This window comes from Eucyclogobius newberryi, unplaced genomic scaffold, assembly GCF_026437365.1.
Source record: "Eucyclogobius newberryi isolate DKJ021-1_F unplaced genomic scaffold, fEucNew1.0.hap1 SCAF_7, whole genome shotgun sequence".
Classification (NCBI taxonomy): Eukaryota; Metazoa; Chordata; class Actinopteri; order Gobiiformes; family Gobiidae; genus Eucyclogobius; species Eucyclogobius newberryi.
In genome coordinates this window covers 27,783,323-27,804,994 of record NW_027316389.1, presented here as the reverse complement: position 1 = coordinate 27,804,994, position 21,672 = coordinate 27,783,323, and the positions used below count along the sequence as shown (strand labels likewise).

Below are 21,672 nucleotides of genomic sequence, written 5' to 3'. Positions count from 1 at the left end.
TTTTCATAATATGACATCTTGTTCTGTACCTTAATATAAACTCTTTCCACTCTAAAATGTTTATGATAGCGATATTGTTTAAGGTGATATTTTCTTTGTTGCTGTATAAATTACTACTGGTACAGCCATTTGGGCAGATTCAGCAAAGGGTCATAGTTTTGACACCACTTTTTGTCAACATTAATGTTTGTGTGTTTGGACTCAGAAAAAGACAGTAAACCAGTTGTTTTTCCAAGACAATTTTATTTTCTTACATTTGTGATAATCTTGAGAGTATCAAAAAGTCTGTTGCAACATAACAACTCTTAAAATAACCTGTTGCAAACTTGCATCAAGATGTATTTGGCAAAAGCAGAAATCACAACTTAAATATAAGAACAGTTAAGTCTACATTCTACGTCTACATTTTTGGCACCTGAGGTAAGTCAGCAAATTCATATGAGGGAACCAATAAGCAATCACAGACACAATTTGGGACTAATCAAATAATTTAGAAAAAAGCCATATAAAAAATGGGAAACTTTTTGTTCGCAATAGCAAACTAAAACAAAAATCAAAAAAATCTTTGCAACCAAGGTTTAATTCAGGAGAAACTATGGTAAACAAATACAGCAGAACAGCTTATGAAATCTCAAGCCTTAACCACCTTTGCCTTATAGTAACAAACCCAATAATCATTTAAAATGCAATTTTAAATGAAAATAATGTGAAAACCAAAGAAAATCGCTAAATAACAGAGAGTTTAACATTTCTTTGGTTAGGATTATTTGTATTACAAAGATATAAAAAATTGATTATGTTGCTGTTCACACATAGGGTTTTCCATTTTGATAGTCAGAATCCTTCATTGTCACACCTGGACAAATAACATGGAGAAATAAAGAATTTGTCCCCATTACGACAAATAATGCTCAAGAATCACAGATGATTCTCCAAAACAAATATATAACATCATCTGCAATTGAGCGGTTGTCAGTGTCTTAACCCTGTTTCAATAAAAGACTGAATGAAAAGCCTTAACCGTATGAGGAAGCAGACAACTCTTTGGATAATAGCATCGGCATCACCTCTGCGTTTTAACAAATGGTCTCAAAGGCAAATAGGGCACACGCCAAGATGACCTGTGCTAAAGCTTTCACCAGAATAAAGCGTTTCAATATACACTGAAGTAAAGCACCTTAACCATTAGTAGTTCATTTTATGGAAAATTTACATCATTTGGCAAAAAAAGGAGAACAATATTTGGCAAACGTACAGACCCACAATCTTCAAGGTCTAATTTGGGTACAATTCTTCCTGTCTTTGGATCTCCGCTTCCGAAGACCTTTCAATATTAAGGCCATGTTAAAGCTTTAAAAGTAGTGCACTGGAAATGCCAAACTAATTCATATAATTTTTAAAGCTCAAAATAGTCCGGCAATATCTAATGCACTTGTTATTTCCTTTCCACAACACACACCATAAGAGAAATAATGTGAAACGAAAGCTCTTCCAACCATTAAATTAAAGCTGTGACAGTCAAAAACAAGGGAGACTTCTTTGGAAATATATTAGCGCCCTCTGGAGGTAGATCGACGCGGTAAAAATGAGTTACCATGTCCCTGAGTTGGAGACAATAATACTGCACAGTAAATGGTAAAAAAGGAAGTAGTGGCATACAAAAACAGTGAGGTAGATAAACAGTCTTAAGAGCTCCACTCCACCTTTCATTCCAGTGGACAATAAACTAAATATATGAGATCAGGCATAACATTATGACATCTGATAGGAGAAATTAATACCAGAGACTTTGGATCTAAGAAATAGTTAATGGGATCTGAGCAAGCGTGTTCAGGACAAACGTCTGGATTGACCCAAACTGCAGTTCTCGTGACGTGTTCTTGATGTGAATTAGAGAGGAATAAAGACTGGTGGTCATATTGCTATGCCTGATCGGTGTCAAACGGTACATTCTTCTTGACAATCATCAATGGTGAGCTTTGGTTTTGGACAATGACCAAACACAGACGAACAGGTAGAAAAAAATGGAAATAAAAGTTATACCAAACATTCATACAATGTCCTGAGGTAGATCCGGAGTATATGCACTTTCCCCCCATTGCAGCAGCTTTAGCTTCCTGACCGTTTGTGCCGCAGGAAATGATAGAATGGCTCAACTTGGGAAGCAAACAAGGAAGAGTTAGTGGCATAACTCTGGTCATTTGGAAAGCAAGGCAATTTGTTGTCAGGAGTTGACTGCTTGGGACAAGTGCAGGGCGGGATGGGGGGCCTCTGTGCCACAGTGGGGGGCTTCCGAGGTGGAGTGATGTTTATGGCGTCCAAGCGTCTCCTCGGTTTCTACTTCAAACGACTGCTTTAGTTCGGAGATAGTATGGATGTCATCTTCTGGGCCAAAAGATGCGGGCCTGGAGCTTTGGGAGGTAGAGGGGTCGCTCATCTCTTCGCTGGAGTAGTGTCCGGAGTCTCCTGTTTCCTGGCTCCCTTCGCTGGAGTGAGAGCTCTCTGAGTGGAGTGGGCCATAGATGATCTCTTGGGACGAAGGCGGGAGCGGCGCTGCCCCCAAACGCTCTTCATACGCGAGGACGGTTTTACCAGCTTCATACAAACTGGCTCTGCTCTCAACCTAAAACAGAAAAAAAAAAATTCTCAACCAACAATCTCTAGATGTACAATTCTGTTTTTAATGATGAATTTGATTACTGCCAAATATTCTGTATGAATCTAATTTTAGACAAAAATCAATTTAGTGAGTCAATTAGATACTATTGTACTTCATCATTCTTACATCATTCTCTGTGGTGCTGTTTCTCTCTTGGTTGAAGAGTAGCCATCTCTTGGTTTGGTTTATGTTGTTGACTGGACCAGAACTATTTATAATTATAGTAGATCCCTTCAAAGAAACAAACACATTGTAAGTTTAGAACAATCAGACACATTTCATGAAATCTTACTTCTCTCTAAAATCAGTTTGAAATCATAGACTTTCTAACCTCACCACTTTCAATATACCGGTATATTATGTCTACCAGCGTATCCAGGACTACTCAGTACTGCATAATATCCAATGTGTTCCATACTTAAATCAGTAACTCAGTTCTATAATACATTATGCACAGCTAAACTTGTAATGTAAAGGATTCACTTTTATTTTCAACATGATTATAAACACAACCCAGTCTTACCTTTGCATCAATAAAATGGTCACGCATCATTGGAATCAGGGCTTCCACGTTTTCTCCATGATGGTCATTTGGGAGCGACAGACCAGGTCTCAATACATTAGCGTTCTCAACAGCAATCACCTTGTGGCCAGACGTTTTTCTAATTGACATAAAGAAGCCATATGAGAATGAAAAAAGGGTTGCCAGTACATATTTATTGGTTTTACAACTGGAATATATAGTATTTGTACCTTGGTCTGCCTTTGCTGATGAGGATGAGTGCACACATAATGATACAGGCCAAAGCAATGCTCACTCCAACAATGATCCCTGTCATGGAGTTCTGGTCGATGTGGTAACGGCCATCAGAAAACACTGCAGCGTAAACAGACAAACACGCTCAAAACAATGTAGTTACACTTACATATGACCTCATTGGTAATAACCTCATTATCAACTAGAGATGTTGGTAATGAGGTTAATCATGTATATTCAGGTCAAATTTGCGATACATTTTTCAATCTGTACTCCAGAAATCTAACCTAAATTTCCTTTTTTATCGGGGTCTTTATTCAGTTTTCAGCTTCCTGTTACATGGACTTTTTCCCTTTCAAAGATATAATATCACTGAAATCTATAGTAATTGTACACCTTGCACGTTTTGCATGTGGTACTTTCAAAATAAACCTCACACACAAAAGAATCATGTTCCCTTACCGGTTGTATCTGGGAAGCTGTCTGAGTGCCTGGGGTTCTTGCTGCGATGTCCACTTCCTCTCTTCAGAGCCAGCTCGACCGGGTTTGAGAAGGGTCCATCCCCGACTTTGTTCGACGCAGAGATCTTCACCAGATAGATGCTCCCGGGGTCCAGCTTTTCCAGCAGTGCCATTGTATGACTTCCTATTGACAACAACAGAAACAAGGATAATAAATGATGACAACTCCCACTACATAGTACTATACAATGACTTATTTTGGGTACATATGACAAATAAGTACCGATTATAAGGTTACCGTTACAAGTACCGACAGAAAAGTTAAGCACAGATACGGAATTAAAGACAAAAACATTTCCTTTTCCTCACCTTCTCGTTGTATGATTTGCCAGTTTCCAGCCAGCCATGACTTCTGCGAGGCGTACATGATGGTGTAGTGTGTGACCACGATGTTAGGCTCAGGAGGCTCTCTCCAAGACACCAACGCAGTGTCATCCTCGATCAGAGTGACCCGAACTGCTGCAGGCGGGTGGCTCGGCACTGCAATCAAAATCAAAACAGCATTTAGAGTCATTTATTGAGGCACTGGTATTGAAATATAGCCATGTTTAGGTTGTTACCTGATGGCAAAGTTTGATGGTAAACAACAGAGCTCCACGGACTGGACATCTGGTCAACATGAAGACGCACCACAAACTCGTAACGGGTGTTTGGATTTAGCTTCTGAATCATTGCACTTTGCTTGGTGCTGTGGAATTATGTTATTATAAGTACAAAGATGGGAATAACATACACACTAACGTACAGAAAAAGCATACTAAAACCCTCCTCTATCCTCCTCTCTCAAACAAACTCCCTTAAAGTGCACATCACAGCTTTGACTACCCATCTCACGAAAACATACCATAGTTTACATAATTACATTCAAGATTTTACCAAAAACCTTGCCTAGTTTTCTCTAATTTGACTTTTAGGGGTAAGTTTATAATCATTTTAATTCCGTTTTTATGGCCAGCCAGTGTGACAGGTTTTTATGATTTTGTAATTTTAACATTATTTGGTGTATTTGTACCTGTTGTAAATAGAAATTATAATTTTACACCAATCAACTAGCTATTTGTGGAAAAAAAAGGAAAAATCTGTATGAAATGACAGAACTGTATGAAATTAAATCACACTAGATTCCCTCATTCCATCTAAGATTTATGCGTTATTTACACAAAAGAAACCAGTATTTTGACTCTAAACATTAATTCAACAAAAAAAAGGTGCTCTCATATCATGCTGTAGTGGTTACAACATCAATTAGAAAAAGTAAAATAAAAACTTAAAAAAATAGCTGTTCTGGTATAAAATTGGCTAAATTAAAAATATATTTATCTTAACTGCATTTTAGGTCAATGAATAGTTCAACCTGTCATAGGCACTATAACTGTTACCAAGCAACCATTGTTGACCATGAAAACAGATGTCAACAAAGCTCATCTAATTTTCACAATAGTTTCACTTTTATTTCGCAAATAAATAAATATGACACCTTTATGTATAAACCGTGCATTTTGATGGAATTTTGTGTATTGAGTATTGCTTTTTAGGCTACTCTCTGATGTAAATCATAATAAATATATAAGAAAGGTCCAAGTAATAGCTACTAACTAAAATAACTTGAGCAACTTTAGTGCCTTTCCTTCTATTACATCATCTGAAAATATTAAGTATTTTTCCCTCCATAACATCCATCCATTAATGTGGCTCTCAACAACCTCAGCTTGATCACCATAAACGGATTTTAGGATTACATTTAACAAGAAACTAATCTCTAAAGATGCTAAGAAACTATTATGTTAAACTTGCATGCAAATCCCAGAGAAATGGCTGTGTAAAACCCTATTTATGTGGTTCAGTTTCCTGTCACTGGCAACATTCTGAGGACTTTCCACCATTATAAAGAGCGGATTTCATTTTCATTTCATCACCCATGACACCCAAAAGAGTAGCTTAAAGTAAAAATGCAAAATAATATCCAAATCGTCACTCACGTTTGTATGTATCTGATGGCAGAGGCGTTGTGCGTGCCCACCGGAGTGCAGCGCAGCGTGAAGCTCACAGCTTTCCCAGAGGTGAAGGCCGGACGGCTCCAGCGCAGCGACACTGAGGTGGAGTTATTGGCCAAAACGATCATGTTGTTCGGAGCTGGAGGAGTCGCTGCAAGCTGGTCTCTGGTCGCTGTGTAGAATCAGTGATATCATAAGCATTTGCAATTGATTTGTTACTGTAAATCAATTGTCTTAATCAAAACAGGGGAGATGACTTACACAGACATCCGGGGGTAGTTACTGTTTGGTCCGTCTGGTAGCCTTCTCCAACTTGGCCCACAGCAAGGATCTTCACATGGTATTTTCTCCTTGGATCTAGACAAAAATAATAAGACCAATTAGCTACTCTACTGTCAGCAGCAAAAAAGTTTGAGGATTTAAGGATCAGGATAAACCTAAACGTCCAATATGAATCATAATAGTTAAGAATCCATCATATTTCTGTGACTATAAACACTTTCTGTTCATGTCTGTTAAGCTTAAGTGCTTAAAATAGTTTTCAGTTTTATTCTAAACCAGAAAAACATAGATGGAAGTAAAAGAGAGATTTGTTTTTTTTTCATAACAAAAGGTAAAGCAGCATTGGAAATTAGCTGTGAGAGGGGGAGGTCCGGGGGTCATAACTGGCCAGGCTTTTTAAATGGACAATACAAGTCCTGAGTCGCCTCATTTGTCATGTGATGTCAAGTGTAAGGAGCATGAGAAAGATCAGGCTGTTCAAAGAGACATGATCAATAAAGCACAGGGCAGTTACTATCAAATATTTCAATGCATAAATAGATGGAAGGAACAACATAAGAGGACAACTGAAAATAAAATGAGGCATTAAATAGGTAGACTTTTTCCACTCTTTCCACTTTTCCTCCTCTCAGCATGTCCAAGTCATCGCAATCTGACTTTATTTCCAGCACAATACAGTACAATCTTTCAAATGCACTGTATTAGGATAAATAAATAAATAATAAAGTTGTCAATTCCTGTGTTTCCTGAGGACTCAGTGAGGACTTGGAAAATTCTCCCCAGCTCCTAAATTTGGACATTTTTAGGGAGTGTTAAGATTTTGTTTTATACCCCCAGTGTGAAAGGTCGGCTCATGGGTATTGACCAGTGAGGGCGGTGTGTCTAGAACCACGATGGGGGGGGGACGTTCAGCTGCTGGGATCCTAGGCCCATGGGACAGAGGGGGTTTGACTGGGGTCGGAGGGTCAGGCCAAGATAGAACAGAAGGAATCCGGGCTCAGGACTGTGGGACAGGAGCCGGGCCTCTTTTGTTCCCCTCTTTCACGGTCATCCAGCTTTAGACTTAAACTTCAAAACATGGACCGCCGGGAGAAGTGGACAGTGCTAGTGTGAACTGTGTCTACAAGTAAATATGAACAAATGTAATGTAAATGTATGTAATAAGATAGTGGCCTAGTTCTATCATATTACATTAGATATATATATTTTTGGTAATGCCACAAGTTTGAACTCTGAATAAACTGCTGTAGTAGTAGAAGAAAATATGGTATTATGATAGTAGTTAAAGTAATGCCATCTGAATAACAATGATTGAAGTTTGAGAATGTATTTGGAATAAACTATAACAAGCATCACCTGACCCGTTTACCGATAAATAAATGAAAAAAAACGAACAAATTCAAGACAATGCAATGCAAGTTTGTTTTGATTATTTCAATATTGCTTACCATTACCATTATTTTATGACTGCCTATATAAGATAAGATAAGATAAGATAAGATAATCCTTTATTGTCCCACATGGGGAAATTTCATTGGTGCAACGCAGGTAGATACAGAGGTAGATACAGAAGAACAGATCACTTATAGGAAGTCTGAAAAACACTTTCAGTAGAAGATCTCCTATAAATAAATAAAAAACTCCCATAGACAAATAAATAAATAAATACCATTGCATGTGATCACAACAGTAATTGCACATGAATATGTGTCACGACAGCACATAGATTGCACATATTATAGATACTACTATCTCATTAGTTTTTGACACAATGGCTGATGGAAAATCATTATTGTCCCTAAAAATCATGTGAATTGCATATTGATCTCATTGGTTTATTTACATGGAAAGCAAATAGGGGGCTGGGTTCTAGTCTGGGTTTGCTGTCTCATGGCCAGAGGTCATTGTCTATGTCCAGCTTTGGCCAATCCCAGGGGTATTCCCAATATGTCCCAGTGTCCAGCTCAAGAAGGGGGCAGTGGACCAGCAGCTTTCAGGGCAGGTCTGGGAGTGGACATAACACAATGGCTTTAGGTAATTACTATGCAAGCACTGGGATGGGAACGGGTTGTGGTGTGGGACATCTGGACTGTGAACCTTGACCCTCTGGAGCCTTCAAACGGTGGCCAGACTTCTGCTTAGAGAAGTGGGGTCACTCTATATTGATCAGGACACAGGACCAAGATGCAAATTGACCAAACAAGTGGTCACTACTCCAAGGCCAGTATAGTAAGAATAGACCAGACTGCTATGGTTACAAAACTTCTACTTCAGAAAATGCTTAGTTCACCTAAATGGACTAGAGAACAGGTATAAGCTCACAAATGATACCAAATAAGTGCAAAACTAAGCCTATACCAGGTCTGATGCAGGTGTAAACCGGGTCTAAGCATGATTCTGGATCATTTCAGCTTTATCTTACCAAGACCAGTGATGGTAAAGGTGTAGTTGAGAGCTTGCAGCTGGATGGTGGGCTGCTCTGGTTGGTCTTCCTCGTGGTAAACCAGTTTATACCCCTGGACAGGCGCAGAGTCTGAGGTGAGCTGCCAACGGGCCACTATAGAGGTACAGTTGAGGGGCTCCAACTGCAGGATAGGGGCTGAAGGCACTGAAAAACACACAAGTTGACGTACAAAAATAAATGTGAGATAGAGTGTTTTAGAAGTTTGGAAGTTTTATCTTGTCAAATTGTTTTAGATGACATTTAAATGTATTTCTTCATTAAACCTTAGTTCTAATGAAGCATACAGCTAAATAAAGTACCTCTATTATTGTGTCGTCACTATTTCTACGCAGCTGACATAATATTTTACACATTTATGATTAACATGAAGACCTGGCTATGCAATTTATTTTTATTTGAGGATGTTGTTACTTTGCAATGGGACAGTTTTATTTGTATATGTCTGCAACTGTCTATAACCCTAACCCAAGTGTTTTAATGTTTAAATGATAAAAAGGCCATGCTGTTGTTGACCATCCAGGAGTGTTTACAATTGGCTTTGTATCAACCATAACGAGAATATTCTGTTTTGGGGCCATTACAACCCTATTGAATACAAGAAAAATTTAGCGTAGGTGAACAAACAGCCTCCACAGCAACACATAGAACCGTGAAAAGCAGCTATTCTTTCCCGCACACAGGCGCCTGAGGCCCTCGTTTTGACCCGTGACTGAGGCCGCTCTAACATCACTGACAGCGGAGGGCAAAGGTTCCTGGGTAACCAACACAATGACTGTGGGACAATGCTACAGGGACTAACGCTAGCACATGAACTGAGCACTTTGCATCAGCAACAGAGGGCCTTGTTTTACCACGAAAGCACTCCGAAATGTTTGGCTTGTTTGGAAAGGTTTGATGCTTGATATAACTATCATCATTCTTCACTAGAGTTGGAAGTTGGCTTTATAAATCTAGTCACAATCAACACCATATTATTACATATACTGCTTAGGCAACAAATGGTATAATAGCTGTAACCATTGTGCTTCTAAACAACCTCATCACCTGTGCATAACTACTCTATTTAATATTGCTAATAATTATGCTTCTTGTTATTAATACAGAATCCTCCAGATCAAGTGAAACTGCGCTGTTACCTTTGCTGCTTGTGGTTCTAGGAGTGCGATGGGAAGTCCAAGCCGAGGGCTCACACCAGCCAGCCCGTGTTGCAGCAGCCATCCGCAGCAGGTAGATGTTGTCTGGCTGTAGATCCTCCAGGAGGTACTCTGTGCTGTTCTGGGGCAGCTCTACTGAGGTGACTGAGGCGTCCACTGCAGTTCGGTAGGAAAGACGGTATGCAGACACCCGACCTCGGCTCAGTTTGGCGGGCAGCGGTTGCCAGTTCACCTGGATGTCTGTGGAGCTGTGGCTGGTCAGGGTTAGCTCAGGTGTTCGAAGAGGCACTGAGGGAAACAGAAAAGTCTTATTATTACATACAGGGACTTGGAAAAGAGTGACTAGTATCTATTTTTTTCTTTGGACATAAAAAGTGATTCCAGCCCTTCTCTGCGCCCCTCGAAAGTGCTCTTTGTGAACACATCCCTTGCATGCCTAACTACCACTGTGATTTACTGCTAGGAATGTTAAAGTCTGAGTTCTGTGCTTACCATCATCCAGAGTATGTTGACTGACTTGGTCAGACATACGACTAGCTCCCATTGGCATATAGGCCACAATATAAAAGCTGTAGTTTCGCGCTGGCTCCAGGTCATCGATGATGTAACTCGTTGTGTCGTTTCCAATAACAATCTGGTATTCTTCATTGTTCAGACCTGGCATGAAACAGACAGGAAAACAAATTATATTCAATTTCAACATGAAAGGTTTGAATAGGAAATGTTCAAGACCATATACGTCAGTGTTTACATGAGTTAATGAAGTTATATAGAATTAGAGGCTGAGCAGTGCCCCTAAAAGCTAACACATCAAACAGTTTTTATTGCTAAAACAGGTTTGGATTACTGAATATTTGTCTCTAGAAACTGTTCTCATATTCTTTCATGTTTGTGTATGTTTGAGGGGGGCAGCTCCTCTAAAAGCTGCACTGTCCCTTTAACTATGCGGTGTGCTGCAGAGTGGACAAAGGCCTGACTAAGCCTGTTGTTATTTGAGCAAAGTTGCCATTCTCAGTCCTCCTTGACCTCTGCTCTGTGTTGCAACAACAGATGGCCTTCACCAAGAAAACTAATCACATGTGTGAGAGCAAGATAGCCTGCTGTTGTTATCATCCCTAGTATTTTTCCCACCTTTAACTTAACAGAAACCCCCCCAACCTCACTTTAATCTTACCTTCAGCCTTCATATAATGGATGGAGTAAGCAATGACTTTGTCTGTATTGTAGAGAGGTCTCTCCCAGGCCAGTAAGATGGCTGAACTGGAGATGGTTTCAGCGTGGATGTTTCTAGGTGCACTAGGTCTGTCCTCAGACATGACAACAATAAGCCGAGCTAAGGCCAGCACAGAGCCCTGTTCACTCTCTGCCACGCACTGGTAGATGGCATCATCTTCTGGGATGATTTGGGTTATCACCAGTTTACTGTGGGTCAGCAATAAACATGGTTAATATACCACTCAAAGCCACACAAAGCCTACACAAACAAACATGTAAAAATGTTACCTGTTGTACAACTTAATCCTGCCATTCAAATGGACCTCTGCTCCGTTCTTGAGCCAGCTTATTCGGGGCGGGGGCACTCCTTCAGCCTGGCACATGAACCTTGCTGTCCCTGCTCTTGGACGGGTTTGGCTTTCAGGTTTTTCCACAAAGGATGGTGGCACTAAAATACAAGAAATATGTTGAGTATTTATGAATTGATAGTATAGTAACCCTTCTTAAAATTGCATTCTATATTTGTTTACCTAGGACAGTGAGGTTAGCAGCAGCAATGGTGTAGTTCCGTGTCCCTGGAGTGGTGGCCCTGCAGAGGTACACCCCGCTGTGCTTGACATTCACATCAGTGATAACCAGGTTTCCATTTCCCAGGACTTTGGCATTGTACACATCGATGGGTTTACTGTCAGCGCGGCTCCAGGAGATGATAGGCCAGGGATTCCCAGTGGCCACACACTCCAAAACCACAGTCTGATGCAGAGACACCGTGATGTTCTGAGGTCCAGCAATGATCCTGGGCCTCTGGTGGGGTTTAGGACCTGTAACTTTAGATCAAGAGGAAAATAGTTCAATACATATTCACCTTGTATTATCGGTATATTCTAAAGCTCTCATAAATCCTGTAGTTTCACCTTGATTAACTGTCAGTGTTGCTTCTTTGCTCCTGAGGCGGCTACCGATGTTGGCTGCGACACATCGATATTGTCCAGCGTCCCCCAGCTGTACATTGTGGATTTGGAGGACTCCATTTGGCAAAATAGTAATTCTAGACAATAAAATGCATTTTTAGATTTAGACGCACATCGCAAGATGTTGCTTTGTTTCTTATCCCAACAACAATTGTTCACTTTTAATTGCAGCAGCGCATACCTGTTTGTTGATAGTGGTAGTGTGCTTTGGTTGAGTTCCCAGGTGATGGTGGCTGGAGGGTTGGAGGCCACTGCACAGAAAAACCGTGCCACTGAGCCCTCCATCACCACCATAGGCACAGGGTGGGTGAGAAACTCTGAAATAGCTGCAAACATAACACAGAAATTGTTATTTTATATCATAGTGACCAGAAAAACACCACAGAAAGCAATTGTCGACTTGAGTACAGTATAATTTAGAGGTCTAACTTCCATTTTTCCTTTAGGGGAGGGCGATGTTGACAAAAGATGTATAGCTTGACACTTTTCAGTATTCCAATAGTCTAGTCAATCCAACAGAAATGAGCTAAAACACGCCTTTAAATGTATTAGTTGAGGTTTAATTATCAGACAAATGGGAAACATCAATAAAATAACTCAAAAAAGTTCAGATCATCAAAATCATCGTATACTCTTATTTGCAAGTTTACAACATACGCTTTTTACTTTTTTTACCAGCTCTTTCATTAAAATATTTTACAGTAAACAATATTCACGATACTCAAATTTTGCATGTCTTCAAAACAACATTCACAATATTATTAACATTTTGATATACAACCCACAGCTAATTGCAGTTATACAAATACCCTACTTCAACTGACAATATATTTTAAGGCTGTAGTTAAAGCTTGTGCATTTTAATCCTAACAACCTGATGACTTTGTATCAAACACTCACTGCTTTGAATATGCTCGATGCAAACTGTTCCTATGAAAAAGCATTGATTTCTATGGCACCCCTGGATCCTGCTTTAGAGCAGATGAGTGATATTACCAGTCATACCCTCCAGCTGGGCCAATCAATGGATCAATGCAAGAGTGACAATGAATGATGCAATGTTTTAGTTGAAAAACCAATTCATTTGACCCAATTTACATAAAAAACTAGACCTGCAAATCATCCATAACTGATGAGAGACTAATAAAAAGAAGTGATTTTAGTATTGATTTCCAGACTTCCTGACAAGCCACTAAGCTGCAGATTTATACATGGATACACAATGTTGGTGTCACTTTGGTTATAACAACCGATCACTCTAAGAAAACGTGTGTTAGTGTGACAATCTGGCAACTAACTAGCAATTGTATAAGTTAATATTCTCCAGCTAAGGTCCAGAGTTGTTGGTATAGATTCCTGGGGCGCATATAGAACTGAGAATCAAGAGAATAAATCATTTTATGAAAGAAATAAACATTCTATAACTCTACAATTACCCTAATTCTGGATTACAGTATGTGTGCCAGCTCATAAACAGCTAACCATGTTTCCCTGAGTCATGGTTCGTTAAATAGTCACATATAGATTCAAAACCCACATCAAATGACCACAAAGCACACACCCCATCTTGCAATTAGCTTATGAACAATGCACCTAAAATATGGGCAAACGACCTCAACTAATTAAGGTGAAAACTCCCTCTTCCTCCCCCTCACTTACAGAAAGACAGTCAATATCGTGTTAAAGGAAATCAATAGCCTGGTCTCCAGCTGAAGCTCCACATTCAAATCCCAAGCTTTGGGGGGATCTGAATGAAAGAGAAATCCTTTCATTTAGGATTTTGTCTTATCAATAAAACAGGAATGGACAGAAAAGCTTGTAAGTGTGTTCAGTTTCAGTTTTTTCTCCCAAGTAAACCACATTCTTTTTTCTGTCTGATTACTCGGTAGATTTTGTTAAAAGATTATGGTGGTATTCAGCTTTTTCTTTTTTCACTAGTTTTAAATAGGTGAAATGCTAAAAACTACTAAATACTAACACTAAAATAATCTTTTTATTTACTTTTCTGTTTCTACACAATATATTTTGACCAGTAGTAGTAGTAGCAGTAGTAGTAGTAGTAGTAGTAGTAGTAGTAGTAGTAGTAGTAAGCTTAGAACACAACTGAACCAAACAGATGTTGTATTAATTATAGAGTTATATTTTGATAAATAAATACATCCATGCTTTGCCTTAGATAGATGTGTTGCTATTAAATATATAAGGCCACACACTGTATTACCATTGAACAAATTCAATATAACATAGGTTCTGTCCAGAGAAATGGCAGCCTATGAACACCATGACCTATATTGAGAAAAAAGTGCATGTAGTTGAAAAGCTAATGAGACAGAAGCGGCCAGCTGCTTTCCTGGACAAAATAGAGGGCGGTGCCTGTCCGAGCCGGTCCGGTAATATGGTCACCTCTGCTATAAGGAGGAAATCAATGTCTCGGTCAAACAGCACAAAGGTTTCCCTGCAGAGGTCAAAGTTCGCCTAAACCCCCGTCCATCCAATTTGAACGCAAACTCGGATTCAGATCGTAGACTTTGGTCACTTTTTGTGTTCAAAAGCATGAGATTAGAGTAAACTAGTGATAATAAGCTGATAACATTCACGACAATTCAAATCTCGTGTTTTTAAATTGGTCAGAGAGTGGAGTACAGATGTGATATTATAAAATGTGCATTACTTTTTTACTTATGTTGCTTTTTGTGGTGGGTTTGACACTTGCTTGTTGCTGCTCTGTGGACATGGTATTACTTTGCCTGGAATGTTCCACAGTATGGTATTATACATGTCTATCTTACTTTCTTCAATTACAAGCATTTTTATTGCTAAAACATAATCAGATCTGCTGTAACCTTATGATATATTTGAATATTTTAGGACACTGTCTTTGCATTGCATCTAAATGTTATTTGCTGTTTACTGAATCATATCAAATACCAATTCTTTCAACGTTTTGAAGTTCAAACTCACGCTGTCGATTCGGGCTCTTTACTCATATGACAAAGTGGTCAGTTTTCAACAAAAGGCCCATGGTTGACACGGCAACAGAGGGAATGATCCAGTGAAAGGGATTGTGGGAGGGGGGGAGAACAGCAGGCCGTCCCAACCAGAGCAGGCCCTGCCATCACAAAAGCCTTTCCCTCATGACCCCTGACCCCTGGAGCCCCTGGACAGAAGGAGAGCAGGGCCAACCCCTCCTGCCCTCGTTGCCCCACAGCCTGCAGTTGACCAAAACCTTTAACCCTTTCATCAACAAAAGACCGGACACCACATCAAACTTGACTTTTGAGGTTCTGATGAAGCATAAAGTTGTGTTGGGGTAAAAACACTTGAAACTTCACTTCTTTTAGGTTGCACTAGTTTGATAAGAAAATGAAGGTGTTTTAAAGATAACTGATTGAGGTATTTCCTGGTTATGTTTCTGCAAGAGTGGAATTGAGTCGGTCAGACAGAAAAGACATTAAATTATGAAACAAACTGCTCATAAAAATAGAACTTTCTTCAATGTAAAATTCAGTGTCAATGTCAAATCCAAGCAACATGATCTAGTTTCCATGACAACAGGTATGGGATATGCCCTGAAAGACCTTAAGACTCAATGGTAGTAGAGCCTATTGAATGGACACAGCTGTCCTGTCCACTGATACATGGACAAACAAATGCCCTGGACCCTGGTCTTTTCTTCTGGGGGCAGTCAGAGCCATTCCAAACAAAAGCTAAAAAGCAAATGGCCTCAGAGAGATTCCTCTGGGTAGCAGACCATTCAACAATCACACAGTCTAAACTAGTAAACTTTGAGAAGAGAGTGGACAATTTGAGTTTTCTGCAAGTGTTCACTTTGCTTTTACAGGCAAACAAGTGGCACTCCTTGCACAACATGCCTATATCATAAAGTCAAAGTTTTCTATTTATGGGCCTTTTATTGGCTTCTTGATTGACTCTCCATCTACCTGTAACTGTCTCTTAAAGCAGGCCTATAATTGAACTGGCAGATTTAAACTCCAATTTTGTCAGGTCAGAACAACTTTCCCTGACACCAACAGAAAGATTGAAAGGTTTTTCCTCTTTAAAAATGACTCGCACGTTGTACATCTGCTTCCCATCTCCAGGTTAATAACCCGTGCCATTCTGATGCCTGCTGCACGTTGACACAGTACAATGCAAAAACCCCAGACAATGCTATAAGCTGCTTAAGTCCTGTGGTACCAAAAATGTCATTGTCGACCTGTGGAGAGTTTAAATCACCCTAAGCTCCATACTTACTTGCGATAGTCAGACAAGATCTTTGGCTAAGGATAGCTCCAAATTTGTTTTGGGAGAGGCACTGGTAGAATCCTTCATCCGAATCCTCCGCGGTGTGTTTTATCTTTGGTATGTACAAGGAGCCGTTGGGCAGAAAGTGTATGTGCTGGCTTTCTGTCAGACGGACTCCGTTCTTAAGCCACTTGATGGAGACTGGAGGCTGCCCATGAGCCTGACAGTCGAGGACAGCAGGATCCTTTGGTGAGACTATCACATCACTGGGCTCTGTGATGAAGGACAACTCGCTAAAGCATGAAATCCCTTTGGGAAGACAAGGGAAACAAAACAGTGGATCAGACATGGTGGATCAGGTACAAGCGATCATATAACACAAATGTTTGTAATGTATAACTAAATCTGTGTTTCGCAGTTTATATGTGTTTGTATAGGTAGACAAACACATTACAATACAAACAAAGCATATGTTTGAGCAAATGCAGTGCTATAAATGTTTTGTTTGTGGCATTTGATTGGGAAAATGCCACTTAAAACATGTTAAAAACAAGCATATCAAGATGGTGGTAAAGAAGAAGAACAAGAAGAAGAACAAGAAGAACAAGAAGAAGAAGAAAACTAGAGCAAAACAAATCTGTGCAACTCTGGCTAAAGTCAAATTTACATATGCAAATCTTGCAAAAAGTAATCCTACTCTAAAAGTAGTCTGAGGAACAATACTTGAATTGTGTCATCACTGTCCATCAAAACTACTAACACAACGTTTTGATCACACATGATGTTGTATTAGGGGTGTATGGGGTGACTACATTCAACATCACGATCTGCCGGCCAACAACAGTCACCATCAAAACAGTCAAACACGTGAAAAGCAGACACTTACCAGAAAGAGGAATAAACAAAAGAAAAAGAAGCCACCTCTGAAAAAGTTTCATTTTAAATTTCCCCATTATAGTCGGCTTTGTTCAGTCATGTTACAGCGGGACGGGATCCTCCGCTCTCCTGCGTGCGCTCCGTAGATCCCCAAACCACTTCTGAGCGCAACAGACCACACCGAGCGCAGTACAGGGGCCCCGGCTGGCCCCCACCAACCCGCCTTCCGCGCATGCGCACAACACCAGCCGCTCCGGCCGAACCTCCGCACCTCTGCACCAGGGGACACAGGGGCCACAGGAAGTAAGAGGAACCACGTTGGACAAGGCTGTTATGCTTGTGCATGGCCATATTCTATTTTAAGTTGCAACTAAAAAGGCTATTTATTCATTTTTATTTTAAACTACATTTTACTTGTTGGCATATGCTTCTGAATGAGGCTACATAAGTCAATCTAACAAGTCCAGTGACACAAAGGCCACACAGTTTGACTCACATTTCTGCCTTTGCACGAAAATGATGTTTTTGCAGTGGCCGAAAATACCTGGAGCTTATACAGTATTTTCTATGGCCTATATTTTACTGTACTTTACCTTCTAGACTGTCATTACTCCCCTCATAAATCTAAGCAGACAAGGGCAGCATGTGGAGCTTTTAGGGGCCAAATTGGATATTTTGTTTCCTACCATGATATATTGCTCAAATAATTAGCTAATTTTGCTGCCAAAAAGTACCTTGCTTGCATTTTTTAGGTTAATAAAGTGTGGCAAGTTGGACAGGGTGTTCTAAACTGCAAAATGGCTGTGGCAACAAGAGTTTAAAAGGACAGTTGTTGTAGTAATAGCAACAGGAAGAGTGTTATAGGTAAGTAAGCAGGTTAGTAACAGTTAAGTTGCAATAGCAGATTATATTGGACTTGAATTTAGAGTAACAAAGAATAGTATCTCGATTTTTTTTCCCCCAATAACTATAGTCGGATTATGCACTATAGTCGGATTATGCCAACAGAAATGTGGATTGGCATAATGCATTAGTTGAAGTTTAATTGTCAGTCAAATGTGAAGTGTCGGTAAAATTAGTCACAAAAGTGCTGAAATATACATGCAATTTTTATATATATATCTATAAACAAGATTTTGCATATCTATAAAACAACATTCACAATATCTAATGGTCCACTTCTAACTGGAATATTCCATGCATTCACAGTTCGCAAACTCTATACTCTATAAACCTAACTTTACTGGCAACATCTTTAATACAAATGCAGTTTCTACCCTTGATGCTTCTCTTGTTTTTGCAGATATACAACATAAGTACATACATACATTAGTGAGTTAACACGTGGAGCAAAGTGAATGATCAGCTGGGTGGGGGTGATCGGCAAAAGGTCAAAGGACAGCATCTGCTCTGAACAGAAGCTGGTAATTATGAAGAGATATCGATGGTCAGCTGTCTAATGAATTCAGATATTGATCGGACGACCGTGCCTTTTGACAATGACCCCGTCTTTCTCTCTTCCTCTCTCTCTTCCTCTCTCTCTCTCTCTCTCTCTCTCTCTCTCTCTCTCTCTCTCTCTCTCTCTCATTGAATAGTCATACAATGGGCTCCAGCTGTGACTTCAAACCTGCCGAATCAGCCCTTCATAAACACAGGTAAAGTAAAGCATCACATTTCATGCACCCCAAATACATTTCTCATTATTAGTAACTTTAATTAGTCACTTAATGATTTTTAAGATGCATCTGTGCACTTCAATATGCAATCAAAGTGAGGACAGCCAAGTGTAATTATCTATTGATTGCTGCAGACAATTGATTTAACCATCTCGATTCTTATAGTTAAAATCATAATTCATGTCTTTAAACCAATAGTGTGTTGTTTATAGTACGTTGTAAAGTGTTTACTCGATAGTTTAGATTTTTAGATGATGCTATTACAGATTTCTGATTGGAGGAAAAACAAGACAGACGTGAACCTGGTTAATGATAAAGAAGTTGTTAACGTAATGTGTAGGATGGAATTGTAGTTGGAAATTCAGGAGTTTCTTTCATGTTTAATCGACTTCATGAAAATGATATATGCAAGTGGCATGTGGTCAGGCTTCACTTGTATGTTAGGTTTGCTGATGACACTGAAATACCTAAATAATGGGAATATTTGCAATTTGCGACTATTCAAATTGTACTTTTGATTTCAGTCTTGGTATTCATAAAATTACTACAACGAACTTAAGCATTATTGGTGCTTATCAGATTAACGTTGTGTGTCTTGTGTATCCACATTTCAAACTTGATTTAAATACTAAGGAATAAGCTAATACTAAAATACTATAATACTCAATACCGATTTTGACAACAATATTATAATTACAACAAAAAATTGTAATTCTTTAGAATAAGGCATAGATACAAATCATTTATATATTTTTTTCAATCATGAACTAATCATGAACAAAAAATATCTATAAAGGCATATATACAGAGCATTTATAAATGTTTAGTAATACATCACTAATACCTAAATATTAAATTGACTCAAATAAACTAAAAACTAGCCCTAACACTAACTCTAACCTTAATCCTAATCCTAGCAAATCATTATTAAATGATTAGTTTGTTTTTCATTGATTCATCAACATTTATAAATGCTTTGTATCTATGCCTTATTCTAGTCATTTTTAACACACAATAATAGCAATTTCCTAATGTTACCATGTGGTCTTATACTTTCTCTGATAAAGCTCAAGATCATTTCCTAAACTGTTCAGAAAGATCACATTCAGTCCTGTTTATGTGACTTTTTTTTAGTATCGATATTTGCACAAATTTGTATCTATTTACAATGCAGTTTTTTTCAATTATCAATTAATGTGTGTTTTACAAGACTTGACAACACCATTTCAGATTTATACTACATAGCTTACTTGAATACTATTTCTATTGTAGAAGTTTTCAAATCACAATACTTTTTACTGCCCCCTTTGGCCTGAGCTGATCTTTCAGTCACTATCAATACATTGTTTACAAAAATAAACTCTTCTATCTCTCTCCTATTGTGCAATGTGCAGCATCACAAATGTTATGGTGCGTAGGAGGAGGGCATCGCTGGCCCGGACTCCACGTGGCTAGAGGTCATAGGCTGCTCGGCCATGATCAATAGGGTTAAGGTCATTAACATGCATGAAGATCTCGAGGCCCTGGGAAAGCAGAGCAGGGGATCTTCATGCTGGCCTCTGATTGGTCGGGATTGTCTTTGGGACGGGCCACCCCCCACTGACCTCCGGGGTCATTCAAAGAGCCGGTGACCTGTAACCTTTTGCCAAGACGCTGATGGAAAGGTTTTAATGCTGCCGTTGAATTGGTGGTGAAAATATTAAAAGTGTGTAATGGTAATGAATCAAATGCAAATAAACAGAGTGGGAACAGTGTTTTGCAAGGATCAATACCATTACGTCACGAGCATTATGGCTTGTCAGTTAATGAGACAATGACGTTAATGAAAGAGCTGCTGTAAATAAATAAATGCTGTAGGCTTAAAATAATTAAAACGTCAGTAGCTATAGACCTTTCACAATAACACATTTGGAAGTGTACACAAACATCATTTTTTTACAGCCTTTATATAAGAGATTTAGGAGCATCTTTCTGATTCCATTTGCTCTACTTCTCTAAACTATCCATTCCCCTTTGTAATGAGTAAACACGTATGTAAAAATGACACGCAAAATTACAATAAAGGGGTCTTTTCTCTCTTTCTCTTTCTTTCTCTCTTTTTTACAGAACAGCGTAAAACACATACTTTGAAGACACAACTAAAGTAGGTGGCGGTAAATGCACCTTTTCAGTTGGCTGCCAACCACCATTAAAAGTGACACAACAACAACTTTATGCTACTGCCACAAAATGCACAATGCAGTATATTCCCGTAAATTATTTTTCAAATGTACAATACTGTCAAAAATAGGATCTGCAAAAAATAAAAGCAGAATGAAATTAATTGAGCTTTTATAGCTCAAATAATATTGTTATTGTGTACAATAAAAAGAGTTCCCACTAGTGTGAAGAAAAGGTGCACAGGATAAATATTGAGTCCCCCAAAAATATATTTTATTTATTGAATGATGCAGATTCATTATCCTCATTTATCTATCAAGGACACTATAATTCTAAACTCGCTAATACTAAATCAACACTGAATTAACTGTCATTTTTCTGGTGGAGATGTTACTGCTTTACCTGGAATGTTACGCGGTATGGCATTAAACCTTTTATTTAAAGAATCAAGCGATTAAAGTAACTACCTAGATATAATAAATAAAAAACAAAAGGGGATTACACCAACAAGAATATATAATGTATAATGTTAAAAATATTCATTATAACGTATGGAAAAAAGCAGGAACTAGGTAACACACTCTGGTATAAAGCTTTTATTAAATAGGAAACAACTGTATCCAACAAAGATACATATTATGCCAATAGTAAATGTCATTGTATTTGCTGCATAAACGTTATCAATAAAACACACACAA

The 21,672-nt window shown here is 38.9% G+C and overlaps 1 protein-coding gene across 1 annotated transcript; it reads right to left on the bottom strand.

The window, feature by feature from the left end:
• Positions 1-223: 223 nt before the first annotated feature.
• On the bottom strand, positions 224-17,292 carry LOC140349106 (protogenin B-like). The gene is made up of 19 exons (XM_072435331.1): positions 17,149-17,292; positions 16,272-16,571; positions 12,199-12,343; positions 11,961-12,094; positions 11,577-11,873; positions 11,335-11,494; positions 11,006-11,253; positions 10,324-10,488; positions 9,814-10,119; positions 8,636-8,821; positions 6,193-6,288; positions 5,917-6,103; positions 4,498-4,625; positions 4,247-4,417; positions 3,879-4,061; positions 3,413-3,536; positions 3,183-3,321; positions 2,786-2,890; positions 224-2,623 (listed from the first exon to the last, which is right to left on the bottom strand). The coding sequence occupies exons 1-19, from the start codon at positions 17,213-17,215 to the stop codon at positions 2,225-2,227; spliced, it is 3,540 nt and encodes a 1,179-aa protein (XP_072291432.1). The 5' UTR covers positions 17,216-17,292; the 3' UTR covers positions 224-2,224.
• Positions 17,293-21,672: the final 4,380 nt, after the last annotated feature.

What these genes read in the sequence shown, in the direction of transcription:
- LOC140349106 (XM_072435331.1), bottom strand. Translation starts at nt 17,215, where the DNA reads ATGGGGAAATTTAAAATGAAACTTTTTCAGAGGTGGCTTCTTTTTCTT. An exon ending in TTTGTTTATTCCTCTTTCTG is followed by an intron (nt 16,572 to 17,148) that starts GTAAGTGTCTGC and finishes GTCTTCCCAAAG; the next exon opens with GGATTTCATGCTTTAGCGAG. An exon ending in CAGCTTCCCAGATACAACCG is followed by an intron (nt 3,537 to 3,878) that starts GTAAGGGAACAT and finishes TTTACGCTGCAG; the next exon opens with TGTTTTCTGATGGCCGTTAC.